Source organism: Alligator sinensis, unplaced genomic scaffold (genome assembly GCF_000455745.1).
Source record: "Alligator sinensis unplaced genomic scaffold, ASM45574v1 scaffold264_1, whole genome shotgun sequence".
Lineage (NCBI taxonomy): Eukaryota > Metazoa > Chordata > Crocodylia > Alligatoridae > Alligator > Alligator sinensis.
In genome coordinates, this window is record NW_005841831.1 from 1,326,819 (window position 1) to 1,344,262 (window position 17,444).

At 49.0% G+C, this 17,444-nt stretch overlaps 1 protein-coding gene across 1 annotated transcript in view; it reads left to right on the forward strand.

Moving 5' to 3' along the window:
* The first annotated feature begins 1,130 nt into the window (after window positions 1–1,130).
* Window positions 1,131–17,444, forward strand: part of ANTXRL (ANTXR like) — a 93,734-nt gene continuing 77,420 nt past the window's right edge. The window contains exons 1-2 of the mRNA XM_025214827.1: window positions 1,131–1,215; window positions 3,048–3,099. Coding sequence (XP_025070612.1) covers window positions 1,131–1,215; window positions 3,048–3,099 — 137 coding nt within the window. The remainder of the gene's footprint in view (window positions 1,216–3,047; window positions 3,100–17,444) is intronic.

The following is a 17,444-nucleotide window of genomic DNA, read 5'->3' on the forward strand; positions in this document are numbered from 1 at the left end:
GCTGTAGGACTAGTGACTCCCAGTCCCATGGTTTATTTAGACCAATGGTTCTCAAGTGGGTCAACGCAAGACCCTTTGAGGGGTGCCACAGTGTCCAGGAAGAACAGTCCCATGTGTCTTTTGCACAACTGGATTAGTTTAAAGCAGTTAGGAGTGCTTAGTCTTACTACAGACCTTCCTGGTTAGATCCCTCATGGTGTCTCCTGGAAACGGGTGTACGGAGAAGGTGGAACTGTCTCATGGACATCTGTTTCTGGGAGGAGCCTAAGGGGAGCAAGACCAGGAAGGCTGCAGCAAGACTGATGGTGCTTGACTGTTTTAGGCTTAACTGGCCATGCACTGAGGCATGTGGTCTACCTGTTGAGAACCACTCAGGTAAGCTGAGGCAGCACAGCACTCTCTCTCAACCAGGGATGCTGCCAAATTTAAAAAAAAAGATTCAGGGGCAACCCAAGTCTAAAAAGGTTGAGAACCACTGATTTAGACAGCAGTCCCTTCGAAAACTTCTCTAGATGGTGACAACCCTTTTATTAATAGAGCTCAACCCAAGAAACTGGACTTTTCTTCTGTATCAGGAAACTAATTGAGAATTGAAGACCCTTCTAGCCCATCTGCAAACATTTTGCATGTGGTCAATCAGTGAACTTTGACAGTGCTACATGGTCTTGCGGATTCTCCATAAGGTCCTCAGCAGAGTCCACCACTCTGGGATGTGTCTATGGCAAAGAGACTCTATCACATTCGGTTTAGGGAGGGGGCAAGTACACGAACAATTGTTTCTCCATTTCATCTCAAAATACTGAGAGCTGGTCTGCTCAGGTGTTTGATTGCTTGTCTTTATTTTAATCTTATTAGTGGCATCAGTGTTGCCTTCTCCCTGGCATTGCTGTTGGCATCCAATTCTTGTTGATAATTGTGCTGTAGAGTACTTGCAGAGCAAAACGTTGACTGACCTCTAGTGTTATCTAATTATAGGAGCTCCTGGAAACATCATTATGATTATCTATCAGTGCAGCAATTATAAATCCTTATTTTAAAAGTTTTTTGACTCTGTCATGAAAATCTGCCCCTGGCTAACACTTGACATGACAAGTCTGAGCCACAGAATTATTTGTGTTTTTACTTACCAAATGCACAAGAACCCTTCTGGTTATTTTGAGCTCTGTGATGAGAGACGAGATAACAAAAAAGGATTTGAGGTTTTCAGACATACAGGTACTTCTGTAGTGGCCTGCCTGGGACACTTAAAAAGTCATCATTAATATTTTAAGCAAAATTGAGTTTGCTCAGGGTTGATGACTTTTGTTTATGCACAGCACAGACAGCAGAAATGTAAGCTTCCCTTCATGTCCTTGCCAGGGCTGATTAGTCCCTGTTGGGGATGTTTGTTTCGTGGGCTCACACCCACCAAATCATTTCACATAGGCTATGGATCATTTGCAGGGAAGTCTATTCAGTAAGTACTACCCTGCATCAGTTTTGAGTTGATGACCTCAGGGCAAGGGCCCCAACCCCTGACCAGTCCCCAGAGTTATCCAATTTCTATGCTATATATATCCTTATTAATAAAAAAGAAATGCATTGACAATTGCATTATACATGTCAGTAAATGCAAGAAGTCATCGCTTCTTTTCAGATGCTCTGGGTGAATTTAAAGCTCATGAAAGATAGATGAATAGCACTATCTTAATTACTAATATCTAGAGCAGGCAGGTACAATGGAGCTTTCTCAGACTCGATGGACCTCTGCCCTTTTATGTCTCCAGCACAAGGGGCTTATAACAGACTCTAGACTTCTCTATTTTAGATACTTCTGAAGGCTTTCTCTTCACAACATCATAGCCTGATTGTTATTCTATGTGTTTGTTTTATGCAGTGGAGTATGCAGCTCCATATTGTCCTGTGGAGACATGCAGATACCTCCCTATTCTTATTGAGGGCACTTAATGCACCCAGACAAGGTAATCAGAGTTGCTCACAAGCTGTACCATTTGTCCATGTTGTTGAAAATCTTGGTCTTCCTTCACCTGTGACCTTAATTGGAATGGGAACTCCACCCTTCCCTACTGTACAGGAAATCCCTGATGCATCATTATAAGCAGAAGCAAAACTTGGGGTCCTGATGCAGACAAGGGCCCATTGAAGTTAAGCGAAATCTTTGAATAAAGAGAGCAAGGTTTGCAGCTTTACATTTCTGAAAATACATATAACATTCATCTGTCTGTCTAATCATCCAATCTCTTTTTTTGTCTGTCTCTTTCTGTTTCCTCACATTACCTCACTTTGTCATTTATGCCATCTGAGTGTCTGTAGGAAAAATTTTTATTGTTATCATAGCATAATCGCTGGTATGTCCCTCAAAACCAGTTCTTTCTTGTGGATATATTGCAGCCATGTTTTGATTTTACATAAGCAGGTACGGTTGTTTGGAATGGTCTGCAGCAAACGTGTGTTTTGCTTTGGACATCTCTTTATTATTAGAACCAGGTTGTACTTAATTGTGTTCTGTCTGATACTACACAGACAGGTTTGCCTTTTGCCAGAAAAGTACCATTACAACCATAAAAAGACCTTAAAAAGAAAAGACAAAGAAAATCAATAATTAGTCATTAGTCTAAACAACACACTGCTACTTAAAAGGGAAAGAAAAAGTGATAGCAGTTTGTCAGTGAGTCAACTGCAGTATATTTACATATATCAATATATGTAATGCCTAAATGGCCTGGTCCACATCCAAAGAAATAAATTATAAGGAAATATGTGCAGGTAAATAGAAAAGGGGACAAGCCACAGTTTTACTTTATCCAATAAAGAACATGTCTGTAATCAGCTCAGAGCAAAGCGTTGGGCCTAGCCAGTCCCAGTATCCATCCCCTGATGCTGCTGGAAAATAGGCCCCACCTGAAATGAGCTAAAATCAATACCCTGGGCTCAGCTGGTGCTAACTGAGCGATCAGGACAACCAGTCCCCTGTGAGGCTGTAGCCAATGGGTGTTTCCCACTCCAGCCTTTAAAAGCAAGACCCAAACAGCAGCAAGGTGTTTGAGTAAAGATTCTGGTGTTTATTCCTGACCGTTTTGCTACATGCAGACCCCAAGCGTGAGTTCAGATGTTTCTTAGTCTTACTTGCCCCTAGCCAAAAGGATGAAGGAGCAAGCTAGGGGAAAAGACTAAAAGCAGTCCTCCATCGCCATAAATTGTGTAGCCGAGATCCTTGCATCTGGAGGCATTTGTAGACTCTTGCAGGGGTCAGCCTGCCTACAGTGCAAGGGACTGGTCTTCACCCTCTAACTGCGCTGAGCCATTTAAGACAGAGAAGGTGGTATCTTGGGGCTTTCATGCAGGAAGCCTGCCATGGATCTGGGAGTAGCTGAAGCCCCAGACTGGTGATGAGTCTGGTAGGTAGGATACTTGTCGGTGGGCGCACCACACAGACTTGAGAGTTCAACTCAGTCAAAATTTGGAACTTAATTTGGATCCGATTTGTCCCTGAGAACAAAACTGGAAAAAAAAGAGACCATTTTGCAATTTCTTGATTTGGCTTTCCTATATTCCGGCTTAGATTCCTGACTCCCTGTGGACCCAGGGGGTTCTGGGTTTTGTGTGATTAGTCACATGACCTTTCCAGACTGCCCATGACCCAGTCCCTAACAATGTCAGACTAATTCTTTTCCTTTTATGAAAAAATAATTAACTTCTTGGATAAGGGCAATGGGTTTAATTTATTTAGATGTAACCAAAACTTTTGATCCTGTGCCTCATGGGAAAATTATTGGCCAAACTGAAAAAGATGGGGATTGATACCACAATTGTGAGAGAGGAGTAGGCTCACAGGGTAAAGAGAGTTACATGATCAAAGAGCAGTTAGAAGTGGTAGTACTGATCTTAAGACCCATCTTTTCATATGTTTATTAGAAACCTGGAACTAGATATATCATGAAATTTGTGGGTGACACTAACCTGTAGGGGTATTGCTAAAAGGGAAGAGAGCCTATCCAGTTCAAGATAAAATGGCTACAAACTCCTTACAGAAAAAAAAAATAGAAATCTATTTCCAGTTCCTGGCTATCAAAGATATAACATTTGGAATGGTCTTCTGAGCAGTGTAATGAGGGCAAAGCACCTGAGTCACCTTAAAATCAAACTTGTTAAGTTTATGGAAGGGATAGTGTGACACAATTCTTGGTTCAATGATCTAAATGCATGATATGTGGACTCAAAGGGCACATCTATGTGAGCATGCATGTGCATCTTGCAGCATCCCAAAGCCCTTTGAGACGCTGTAAGAGGCATGTGCGGAAAGGAGAAAACATTCCCCACGCTAAATTTGCAGCACAGGGGCAAAATTAGCCCCCTGGATATCCAGGGTTGAAAAAAAAAAACATGGCAGAAAAAAACATCCTAGACCATGGCCAGAGGCAACCAGAGGCTCAGTCCTCCACAGAGATGCTCTGGCACGCTGCCAGAGCATCTCTGTGGTTGGCCCTTTCCCGGGTGCTGAAGCATACTGCCTGCAGTGACCGGGACCTGGGCTCTGTGCCAGGTAAGCAGGGGGTGGAGGGAGCTGGAGGAGTGGGGGGACTACTGAGGATGGAGGGGGCAGCTCGGGAGGGGTGGGTCCACCAACGGCCCCTGCTCGCTTCCCTGCTTGGCTCCAGCCCCCCAGCTCAGCCCACGGCCAGCTGTGGCCTGCTCGCTTGCCCCCTGCCCCCCTGCATCCTCCCCCCCCCTGCGTGTTCCCTGCCAGCCTGCAGCCTCTCCACGCACCCCATGCCCAGCTGCAGCTCCCTGCACGTCCCCCGTCCAGCTGCAGTCACCCCGTGCACTCTCTGCCCAGCTGCAGCCTCCTCGCTCGCCCCTAGCCTGGCTCCAACCCACCGGCAGCTTACCAGCAACAGCAGCCATGCTCTTGGCCTCGTGGTGCAGCCCCCTGCAGTGTGGCTCGGCCCCAAACACCAGGTATCTGCGCGGCGTCTGACACATTGCGCTGCAAACTCCATATTGAAAGACAGAGTTAACTCTTGCAGTATGCAAGTACAGACCAGTGCCATGTTTCATAAACTTTTGCTGGTTGCCCATGGATGTTCCTAGCTGTTGTGGGGAAGGAGGTTTCCTATATTGGAAGCACTGCATGTTTGGTCCCAGCTAAGGCTGGGTAGTTATGATTGAGGTATGGTGTTCTTGCAGGTGTTTAGAAAAGTGATGTGGAGTTCTTGCCAGAAGGGTATTGCTTTTGTTAAGGATCATACTAGGTATGTCTACACATGCATTTGATCCAAGACCAGTTTACTTGCAAGTAAACTACTTGTGAGTAAATGCTCCCGGGCAGGCATCTATACATGCAAGGACATGGGAGCAGATTTGCTGCTCTTGCAGCAAACTACTCCCACTTCCTGTGGCCCTGCAATGCGCTCGTGCTGCCACCAGGGTAGCTTAGGGCTCCGGCTGCATCAGCCAGCAGCCATCTTTAAAAGGCAGCTCTGCTCCCTGGCCAGCTGCTTTTCTGGCTGGGAGCAGCATGCAGAGGCCAGGGCTGCACGTGGCAGCTCTCTTGCTGCAGCCTCTGCCTCTCCATGCCATGGCCGTTCTAGCCCCTGTCCCTGGCAGTAATGCCCAGTGCCCTGGGCCCCTGCTGGTCCCAGCAGGCCCCCATCACTGAGGCCCTGGGCAAGCTACACACAGCAGTGGCCAGGTCACCGGGTGTGAGAGGTGTTGGCCAACCACTTCCTTCTGCACTCCCCATTGTAGCCCACCTGGACAGCTGCCCACAGACTCCCCCCACCCCCGGCACCAGCACCACACTCGCTATGGACTGTTTTCAGAAAAACACTTTATTGCCCTCACAACAAACAGATCCCCCATCCCTCCCCAACAACAGAGCCCTTCCACCACACACTCCACCCACCACCAAAAAACACCCCCTTCCCTATGCAAACTATTTACAAGTGAAGTGCTGTGGTTGTGTGTGTGTCTTCCCAGGGCAGTCTGCCATGGTGTGGAGGTGCCTAGGAGATGGAGTCTGTGGACAGGCAGCCAGCACCCCAGCCTCTGGCTGTTCTCCCACAGGTGCGCACATCGTGGTGAGCCTGGTGGGCAAGGGGCTTGCCCAAGGGCGACAGCAGCCACTCATCCCCTGGCACAGGTGGCTCCCCCTCTGGCAGTCAGTGGCCAGGGCCACCAGAGATGGCGAGCAGTCTTGGCCCCACTGTAGGCAACTTTGACTCTGCACCTGTGTGGAGCCAGGGCTGGTGGCGGGCTGGGCCCAGCCAGGAGGGTTGGGTGGTGGGGGACCCGGGGCAGGGGCCAAGACAGGGCTCATGGGTAAGCCTGCTGCTGAGTGGTGGCCAGCTGCCAGGGTGCAGGTGGTGCTATGGTCAGAGGCAGGGCAGCAGGCGGCACAAAGGTAACCGCCAGGGCCAGAATGGTGTCCAGCACCCAGCAGTCCTCCTTTGTGGCTTCCACTGCCCTGGCCACAAATACCCCTTGCTCCTGCAGATCCTCCACACAGTCCCACTCCTGGACCAGGATCTGTGCCCTGAATTCCCAGTCCACCTGGTCCCACACATTCTCTAGGGCAATGTCCTCCACCCGCCACCTGTCCAGGTGAGCAGTGTCCTCCTCCTGCCATGTTCATGTATCTCCAAATCAGTCCTCCACAGCCATCACCAGCCAGTCCAGGAGGAGGGTCTGGTCCTGGGTCCACTTCCTGTGGAACTGCCACATCTGCAGGGTCCAGGTCATGGAGGCAGTGACCCTAAGGCCACATCCAGGCTGCCAACTCCAGCCTCTCCTATGCATTCAGCTGCAGGGCCTTTAGAGCCACGAGAAAGAAGTTGTTTGTGAGACTTTGCAACATTTCTAAGATGATGTGCTCTACACCAGAGGCCCATGCACTGTCTGGCCTCAGATCAGTGGTCATGTGTGTACGGGTACCCAAGGACCATGGTAAATTGGCTGGGCAGACCTAGGCCCAGGCAGCCACCAACCAAGCCCCCCATTCCTTCTTGCTCCCCAGGGGCCAGTGGGCCACTGGGTGCTAGCTGCAGGTAGCCTGCCTCCCTCACCCCATTCCCAGGTTGGACCAGGCCAGGGTCCTGGTAGCACCTGCTGCCACAGCTCCAGGCCCTGCTCCCCAAGTTCTCCTCCTGAAGGCCAGCTGCTCTCCTGTGCTGCTGCCAAGCTCACAGCACCTAGGCTTGTAGGGCATGGTCCTCCCAGATGACGGGGATGCAGAGCTGTCCACGCCTCTGCCCCCACCCTCCCTGCTTGGGGCCTTTCCGGGGAGGCGCTCCAGGGCCAGTTCCCCCACCCCACCCCTCAGCTGCTCTGCACTCCAAGTGTACCTCTGCTGCGTGTGTCACAGGTGCTGCACGAGTTGCTATTTGCACAGACCGAGGGGTGCTCAAGCCACTACACCCTGCTGCTGCTGATGGCCATGGTGCCCCAAGTGTATCTGCATACCTGGCACAGGACCCTAAGCTTCCACGATGTGGGGGTCAAGCCTGCACTGCCCCACATCCTCCACCACCACCTGGAGGGCTACCTGTGTCTGTGCTACATGTCCCTGGCCCCTGCAGCTGAGGAGGACATCGCCGCTGCCATCAACACATTCCTCAGTGTGTGAGAGGCCCATGCCCACCTAGCTGCAGGGGCAAAGGCTGCTCAATAAAGTTTTGCCCTGTGCCCTGCCTTCCTGCATGCTGTGTAGGGGGAACCTAGGGGTCAGGGGGGTGTGGCCAGGCTGGGTAGGAAGGGTGAGGTAGGGGCCGGGGGCAGGGGCTGGGGTAGGGAGTACCCTCCCCCTACCACATAGGCAGGGCTGGTGTGCCTGGTGGCTCTGGTTGGTCCCAGCTGGCAGAGATGGCATGTAAGTCCTGGCAGACTTGGGTGGTGGGGTGCAGTGTGCAGGTGCCCAAGCAGGGGACACCCTTGGGGAGGAGCTGGCACTGCTGGCAGCTAGTGGTGACATTGCTGTGCCTTGTGACTGGGGCTGAAGTTGCACAGCTGTTGGAACAGGTGTTGACCCGGCCTCCCCTAGCTGCTGGTGGAGGCTGGGGAGCTCAGTGGGATGGGCTGCTGGCAGCCCAAGGGGCCTTCCTCCAGTGACACATCACCACGGGTGCCAGGCTGAAGTGGGGGCTCGGGCAGGCCACCCATGCTGCAGTACAGCACGGCTGCGGTCTGGGTCCCAGGGCAAAAGGATATCAGTAAGCTACTGCATAAAGGGCATGGACTTGTGGGCACTCCCTGACTAATGGTTGGGGTTGGTGATCGTAACCCACTGTGCCCACAAGGCCTTGATGTTTATGAGGCACTGCTGTGCCAACCAGCCATGCCCATGCCCCCACATCTGGCCTGACAGCCCCTTGTAGACATGCACGTTGGAGCACTCACCCCACGCAAACTGCTGCTGCACTTCTGCCTCACCCCTTAGCACCATGAGGTTGCCAGTTTCCTCCAGGAACCAGTTGCGGTCCTGGGTGGTGGTGTGTGATGTGGGTGACGACACGATCGGGCCTCCCACACTGGCTCTCCTCACCTTCACATGGCTGTCCCTGTCCTGCCAGGCTTGGGCAGCTGCCTGCAGCATCCAGCACAGGGGCACGGTGCAGAACTAGAAGCTGCATAGCAAGGTGATGCCCTACAGCACCTGCAGGTTCTGGGTAGGCTGCTGGGGGTTGGCTGTGGGCAGCTGGAGCTGGCTTCAATGGCCAGGAGCTGCCTGCATTTGGGCCCAAGTGCTGGCAGACCCAGAAGTAGCCTGCAGCTGCCTGCAGGCCTGGAAAGCATGGCCCTGGCAGCCACGTGGCACTGTGGTACCAGGCAGCAGCACTGAGTTGCAGGCAGGCTGCCACAGGTAGCCTGCAGCCTGTGCAGGTGCAGCAGAGGCCAGCAGTTGCCCCAGGCTCCCTGCTTTTGTGCCTCAGGGCTCTAAATGCCTGTAAGCTGTTAAGGGCCTGAGACTGGAGCTGGCATAGAGTCAGCCTAGCCCCGGGTCAGGAGAGGCTCCCAGCCCTGGAGCCCTGGGGCTGAGTTCAGGCTGGTCCCCTAGTGGCAGGGCTGACCAGGAACAAATCTGCTTGCTCTTGGCATCCACATGGGTGTTACTGCGCGGTAACTACTTGCGAGTCAATTTGCTACTTGCATTTGCAGGTAGCAAATTTACTTGTAAGTAGCGAAATTTACTGCGCAGTAAGCATGTACATGTGTAGACGCTCATGCTTACTGTGCAGTAAACTGCGTTACTGCTCAGTAAGGCATCATGTAGATGAACCCACTGATCGCTAAATATGGAGGGAATTTTTCCACTAGGTCAGATTAGCAAGGACGTTGGGGGATGTTCCCTTTCCCTGCAATGTAGGGCATGGTCATCTTCCTAGGATCTCTGTGCATCTATTAACCAATTACTTCTCCGCCATTGCCATGACAGGGCATTATCAGTAGCCTTGTCCCCTCTGTCTTTACATGTGGCAGTTAAAAGAATGTTCTTTATGATTCTGGCTTTGTGCTTTGCATTTGTGTGAGAGCATCTGAAGTGGCAATTTGGGGGGATCCTTGATTAATGGTTGACTACAGACACAAGTGACTATACTCGATGGTCCAGGAGGCTTCTTCTAGTCTAATAGTCCCATGTCTAGGTTTCAGACTTACTGTGCTTGGCAGTCATGTGTTCAAATACATTCTTCCTCCCAAATTGGGTACAGGGAAGCTAATTAGCCTACCTATGGTACTGTGCAGCTGGAATGCTACCAATTCAAGAGGTAGTTCCTAGAGCAGGCTTTTACTTCTGGTTTGAGTCTGCATGCTAGAATCTTGCAGGCAGACTGGTGTGAATTTATGCAGGATGTGGAACCTTTATTCATGAGTAGGGAGAAGCCCACTTATGAGCTATACACAATAGAAGTGCCTTGTCTTACAGTTCCTAGGGCCAACAGGAGTATCACTTGAGCAATGTATGGCAGTGTGGCCCAAATTAGCCCTTCTCTATCTCTGAGTGCCACTTCAATCCCCTCTTCCTGCTCAATTGGCTGCTCTGCTTTCTGCTCCCTGTTCTATCTGCTAGGGGTGTGCAAAATGGGCCATATTCGATTTGGATTTGGCCTGAATCAGGGACAGTGATTTGATTTGTTAATTTGGATCACTGTCCCTGATTTGATGTGGCTGAATCCAAATCCGAAGATTCAATGCTGATTCGGGGAATCAGTGATTCGGACATAGACACAGCTTTAAATGTTTTTTTCTATGTACCTCGAGGTATCAGCGTGGCTTATGAATACTGCGATACTGGGGCGGAGGCAGTGTCCCGCAGGAGTGTCGGGGGGGTCCCCTGTGTACTTGGCAGCAAGCCTGGAAGTGGACCGGAAGTACTTCTGGTCCACTTCTGGGTCTACCGGGGAGCACGCTGAGGGCCAACCCCATGCCTCCCTGGCCCAGCGATTGGCTGCAGGGGGACCCTGGGTGCTCCCCCCCACCACCACCCTGAGACCCAGGAGGCACCAGTCGCCAAGCTGGGGGGGCACCCAGAAGTGGATCAGAAGTGCTTCTGGTTCATTGCTGGGTCTGCTGCTGATCGTGCTGGGGAGCCTCCGTGCTCCTGTGGGACGCTTCATCCGCCCCAGCATCGCAGTATTCATGAGCTGCTGCTAGCTAGAGGTATGTAGAAAAAACATTTAAAGCTGTGTCTATGTCTGAATTGCTGAATTTTTACAAATATCTCTGAATCATTTTGGAGGGTTCTGATTCGATTTTGAGAGATTAAAGGATCCTCTGATTCAATTTGGATTTGGAGATTCAGCCACCGAATCAGGCTGAATCGAATCAGCAACCGAAGCTTCGCTCAGCCTTACTATCTGCCAGCGTGCTGCCTATCCTCTCCCTGATCTGCTGCTTGCCACATCTACAGGCTGCTTGTGCCACTTGTGGCAGGCATAGCACAGATTGACCACCCCTGATATACAGCCATGAAATTGAAAAGTCTGTTTGCTTCCATTAGCTGCATTAAATATGATCAAAACCACGTAACTGTTTCCTTTAGGCCAGTAATTCTCAACCTCCTTAGACTCAAAGCACCCCTCAGAAAATACAGCTCTTAGCTTTCATTAATTTCTTGACTATGGAAAAATATTACAGCAACTCTTTTTCCATTGTAAAGAGCCCAAAGACCGCAGCAGGTCAGAATATTTTTAACACCATGGACTCCTAATTGAAATCTCTGGGCTTATCTTGTGAATCATGTGTAGGTGCTTGCATACTTAACAGTGTTAATATTGTGAGGCTGCCCATTGCACCCTTAAAAGTATCTCAACTTGGTACCCTTGTTGAGAATCATTTTCTTAGGCCTTGTACAGCCAGCAACAATATGCATGCTTAAATAAGAGCAGTGGAATGACTGGATAAATTCCTTGTTTGGCTATGTGTTTTCTTTTGCTGCGTGCTATCCATTTCTGTGGGGAATTACTGAGCAAGGTGTAGGATGGAGCGGGCTTAACTGCTTGCTCAAAGTGATTGCTATCAGAGATGTGGATTGTGTTTCAAAGGCACACACACAGAAGTAACAGTTCCAAGGTGGCTTAATTTGTCAGTAGTTTTATTTCATGGGAAGAAAACTTTCTACACTGGTCTGGCCACTGGCCTTCCTCTTCAAACCTGGGTTTAAGTACTTTGAATGGGAGGCCAAGACCACCAAATCAGGACCTGAAAGATTCTGGGTTTTGTACCTGTCACTAACCTGACATTGCAAAAGTCATCTCTTCTTTGTGCCTTATCACCTCTTTCTTTTGCCTGTTTACACTGTGAGCTCTCTGGAGCTGGGACTGTCACCTAGAGAGGCTGGATTTTAGGTCTTTCTAGGTGCTAGTGGAATGCAAATAATAAATAACAGTCTATCTTGCTTAGGTGATCTGTCCAGCCAGGCTCCCTTCCATGCTAGCATGGGGGATTGGCCCAGAGACAAGGATTCTTGTCACTTTTCATGCTCTGCTGGCTCTGAAGAACAGAGCAGAAGGATGGATGAACATGTGCATGCATGTCTGAAACCACATCAAATTTAGCACCTTGAGGGCTTGCTTTCATTGCAAAGCCAGTATTACTGATGCACAGAATTCCTCTGCCATCTAGAATGTGGCTGTGGCTGCCAACAGCTCTCTCCAAATAACAACAAAGTGTTTCAGATTTCTGAGTAATAAGCTGCATTATCATCACTGTGATGTCCTGAGCCCCGGTAAGCAGGTACAGCACTCAGTGTAGCGGGAGCTGTTCTTCACTTATATCAGGCCCAAACTGAGACCACCATGTTTGGGTAATAATGTGTGATAAATGAGGGATCCTGTGCAGGTGCTAACCCCCTCCTCTTCCCCCTCAACAAAAATGTTGCCTTCAGCTCTGGTCTGTCTGTGCCTGAAAGCTATGGGCAAAATAGCAGAAACTCAGCAAAGACCTCATCATCTTTCATTTCAATCCAGCCCCCTTTTTTCTGCTGTCAGCAGCAAGGAACAGGGATTTTGTATGGGCACCTACCTCCCCTCTATAGCTTCTTATATTTTGGCATTACAGGATGTTTTGCGCCTGTGATGTGTGGCAAGGGGAAAAGCGGATTTTTTGGGGGATCCCTTTGGACAAATGTCTATTACCTGTTTGTCAGTTGTTAAAGAGGATTCTGCTTGATGACACAGGTGGTCCGTTCCAGTGTTATGCATCTATGTACACGTATCTGGCTATAAATCCAGCAGGAAGAGGGATTGTTTTAAGGTGGCCTTAAAAGGGGGTATAACAGGGAACAATGGATAGGATGAAATGAAGCAAAGGAAACTTAAGGCTGACTATCAGAAAGATACTGCTGGTGCTGAGATAATCTATGTGGTAGAATAAGTTCTCAGTGGAATGTTTAGGGACATTTAAAACTAGGCTTGATGAAGCATGAGGAAATTCAGAACAGACCCTGCATTCACTGGTATCAAAAGCGGATTTGCAATTGACTTTAATGCAGTAAGTTTGGAAAGGAGACAGATGATCTGTTGTAACAGTCCATGATCCTATACATGGCATCTTTGTCATAGATGACCAATCAGCATTAGAAACATTTATTATGTGGGAAGGCCCATATAGACCTACTGCTAAACTACTGGCCATATAGGCACTGTTCCTCATTGATTGATTTGGGGTTCTCAGGGCTCTGCCTATGCTGTGAGCCAGACACATTCCAGGACAGGTTTGATGCTGCTTCTCCTGAGAGGTGCTGTCTAAATGGACAGGAAACAAGAACAGTTTTATAGAGCTGCCCATAGAGGCTAGGGCAGGGTGTAGAATGGTCCCTTTGTTCTCTTTCTGCTGCTGTAAATTGGCTGTGTGGGACACTTTGGCTAAATACAGACAGTCAAAGAGCCTGAGGCAGAATCAATGAAATCTTCTCAGATTAGTCTAAACTGCATAGATTGAACTGATAAGCATCCACATACTTGTAGTAGCCTAGGTCAGAAACTGGGGGTGCTAGAGCATGGCTCCCTGCCCAGCTGGAGCAGACAGCTTGGGTCTAGGCTAGCCCACCCACCCTATCTGTCAACTGCAGGAGATACTGTCTTCTGTAGTCATTAGAGGAGCCTGAAAGAAGTGAAGGATCCCAGCCATTCTCACCTCTTTTCTCATGAACAGCAGTGAAATCCCTAAGGATGAGCTAGGCCCGATTCTAACAACTCTCTGGGCGCGTCTACAGCTGCACATTTACTGCACAGTAACCAAAATTACTGCGCAGTAAATGAAAATTACTGAACACTACCAGCGGCATCTACACATGCACACCCATACTGCACAGTAAATATGGCAACTTATGCTGACTTGGACATAAATTTGATACCTACATCATGCAAGTATCAAATTTACGTTCAATTAGTTACTGCGCAGTAATGCATGTGTAGATGCCTTACTGTGCAGAAACAGTGTGTGTGTGGACAGACTAACTTTAGTCCCACATCAGTGCACACACAGTGTTACTGCACTTTAACACCTGCATATGTAGATGCCAGCCTAAACCTGCTTACTATGCAGTAAGTTACTGTGCAGTAAATTTAATGCACAGTAAATGTACATGTAGATGCACCATCTTACTAGCTTTTACAACTTCCACTGCCTTAAAGAGGAGCTACTCTTGATTTATAAGCCAAGATCAAAATCATGATTTCCTTTTCACTTTGAGTGTTTGTTCAATTATGCTGGCCCCAGCAGCCTTACCTGGAGTCCTGGGAGACTCAGGGCACTGCAGTCATGGTGCTCTTGCAGCTAGGAGCCTGGCCAGCAGCTGGAGTGTGGCTCTGGCAGACCAGGCTCTGGTTTTGGGTGGCACACGCTGCCACCATATGCGCTGCCCCACTTTTTTAAGGCGGTGGGTTTTTTTGACCCTGGGATCTCCTGAGGTCAAAACTCCCCACGCTGCAAAGTAGCAGGGCAGGGATCACCTGCACATGTGATGTGTGGCACCGCAAATGGGGCTGCGGCACCACATGCCACACATCCGTGCTTGTCTGGATATGGCCTGTGAGTCTGGATGTGGCCTGTGTGTCTCAGCCATTGCATAACTTCTTGAAACTAAAATCTCATTTTCCTGAGACTGTGGAAGGTCTTTGAACTGTAAGCTATAAATATGATGCATCTCTGGAGATCCCAGGCTGATGAACTCAATACCTCACTGTGAACCACAGTAAATATCAGCTGTGGGTCTCCCCAGCTTATTGTGGCCTGTGTGGGGTGCAAGAGGTAGGCCCAAGGCATTGCTGATGTGAATACTGCCCTCTTGGCTGGCTCTTTGGATTGAACCTGGGAACTTAGAGCTAAAAGCATGAGTCTGTATGGCTTGAACAGAAGTGTGAAGCTGCATAGGTGGGGTTGTGACATAACTGTCCTCAGTAGAGCAAACACAGAAAGCACTTCACAACACAGTGATCAGTGGAATATAGGTGCAGGTTGGGGATTCACTAATTCATACCCCCATGTTAGGCAGCAGCAAGGTTTCATGTCTGCATCTCTTCATGGCTTCCTCTAGACCGTTTGAGGCAAAAGACTGCATTTCTCAGACGTCCTATTTTTTCTGCACAGAGTCAGTACTTTCAGCATGTGTTTTCCCCATTCCCAGCATTCAGGAATGTGACCCTGTGTTTTGGCTCTTTCTCTGAGGTCTTGGAAAAATGTATCATTTTCACTGGCTGATCTGACATCTGAGTATGCTAAGGAATGAACCTGCTTATGAGGTTATCGCACAACAGACATACAGGGCCATATTCCAGCTTTGTCAGTTGCAGCTATTCTCTGCTTACTTGCTTTTATTATCTAAGAGGTTCTGCTACTACTCTGAGTCATTTTAAGTTGTAAAGAGACAAACAAATGTAACAATTCCAGTAAAAGCCTTGTTGTGTAAGCCTGCATCAGTGCCAACAGTAGTTAATGGTAAGAAGCATTACTGAGAGATCTGTCATCTTTTCTAAGCACAGACAGTATGGGTTGGTGTGACAAGGTGCTGTCTTTGGCTGCATTATTTTTTTTTCTAATAGGCCGGTGAGTGTGCTCCAATCAAGTCTTGCTGAATTTTTCCTTCTCTGGGGATCAGCTTCCCCCGCCCCCGTTTTACTCTCCTGCCTCAACTTGATATTACTTTGTTCTAAAAAAAGAGGGAGGCTGAGCCACAGGTTCCCTGAAAGTCTCCAGGCTCACCACCTGTAGGATAATGAGCTGTTACCTTAAGGGCAAAATGCATGCTCCTACCTCCCCTTGATGTGCCCCGTGCCTTGCAGATGTTTTATAAATTTCTCTTTATGTTGGGGTCTCAGTTGCTGTGGGCTTCCTCCCTCTCTCTAGCTAGGCCTGTCAGTCAAAACCCACTAAACAGGGCTTGACTCTGAGGCTCTCGCTCTCTAACTCACTCGGCTCAAGGCTCCACACTCTCCACGACACCGGGCCTACTGGCCCTTCTACACCGTTCCCCTGTGGCACCAGGCAGTTGGGGCCTCAGACCCCTCTGGCTTTGCCCCTCTTTCTGTAGTTAGGGCCTTTCGCCTAAGACCACCCACTAGGACCTGGCTTCCACTAGGATCTTCCCTTCAAGCAACTTTGGGCTCGTGGACCTAGTGCTATACCCCTAGTGCAAGAGGGCTTCTTGAGCCCTCTATCACGGTGCCCCTTGACACTAATGAGGCCTCCTCCTCTCCTACAGCCTCAGCCACAAACTGCCGGCTTTTGAACATTAAACGTAAACCATAGGCCCCTATGGCCATATAATAAAAAATTTTAAAAATAAGAGAGGCAAAGTGCCACTTGCATGTGTTCGTGCTTCTGTCTCACAGTGTGGCCCATTCTTCCCAAGGAGGCTGCCACAGCTGCTCCATAGTCATCGGGAGTCTCCCTCTCTGCTGCCACCCTGGTCTTCTCCACTTGAGGTTTATATGGTTCTGGCCTTCCCCTTCCTGTCACCTGACCAGCTGACAGGGCTTGATCCTTGACCCCTGCTCGACTGGACGGCTGCGCCCGGAAACTTTTGGATTTAAAAGGGCCGCCCTGTTTCTTGATAACAGGGCTAAGGCTCCCTGTTACAAGGCCGCTCTGCTTCCTGGTAACAGGGCTAGGGTTCCCTGTTACAGTTGGGTTAATCAGCCCTAGATAGATACTGCAGTTATGACTTGCCTTGCAGTTGTTTAGATACCAGCAGGAAAGTCACTGTGATGCTGCAAATATTAGCAAATAGATTACTATTAGGTAATAGATTACTTTTGTAAACTTTGATTCTTCTCTGATTAACACCACTATTGGCAACAGTGCAGGATCAGGTTCTCAACATAACGAATGAGGAGATATATATATATATTTTTAAGTATATATGAAATAACCAACAAAAAGGTACTATAGTAAAAAAACAATCAGGACCTATCACCTTACCCTCCCAGGTCAACTCTCTTCTCCAGCTGGTTTCATTGTGAACATGACATCACCAGCATACTTGGGCATCATGGCAAGTCTGGGCTTTGAAGGGTGTGGTGGAGTAAGCTGGATTTTGTTTGTTAATTAAGTGCTGAACATTCCCCTAATCCTTTTCATTTGGGTTTTCTTATCCTTTTTTACAATTAGCTTCGATGGCGCTTTCAGGTCATAAAAATGGAATCCGTGCTGTGTGGCATGCAGAATGTCCCTCAGTGGCAGATCACACCTTAATTTTGAATTAGCTGAATGGTGTCAAGATACAGGATTCTGGAACCAAACCCCTTTAAGACCATGGCAGATTCCCCATGAGTGTCATACATAAAGACTTCAGCCCACCGCAGCTCTCACTTGCTTTTCAGGGATAAATATGGGTGGATCTGATCAAAGTCATTTCTTATCAGTTGCATTTGTAGGCATATGCCCCCACATGCACAAACCTCCAGTAGGCTTCAGCTGACATTCCATGCCGCCTGGGTCCCTTGTTGTAG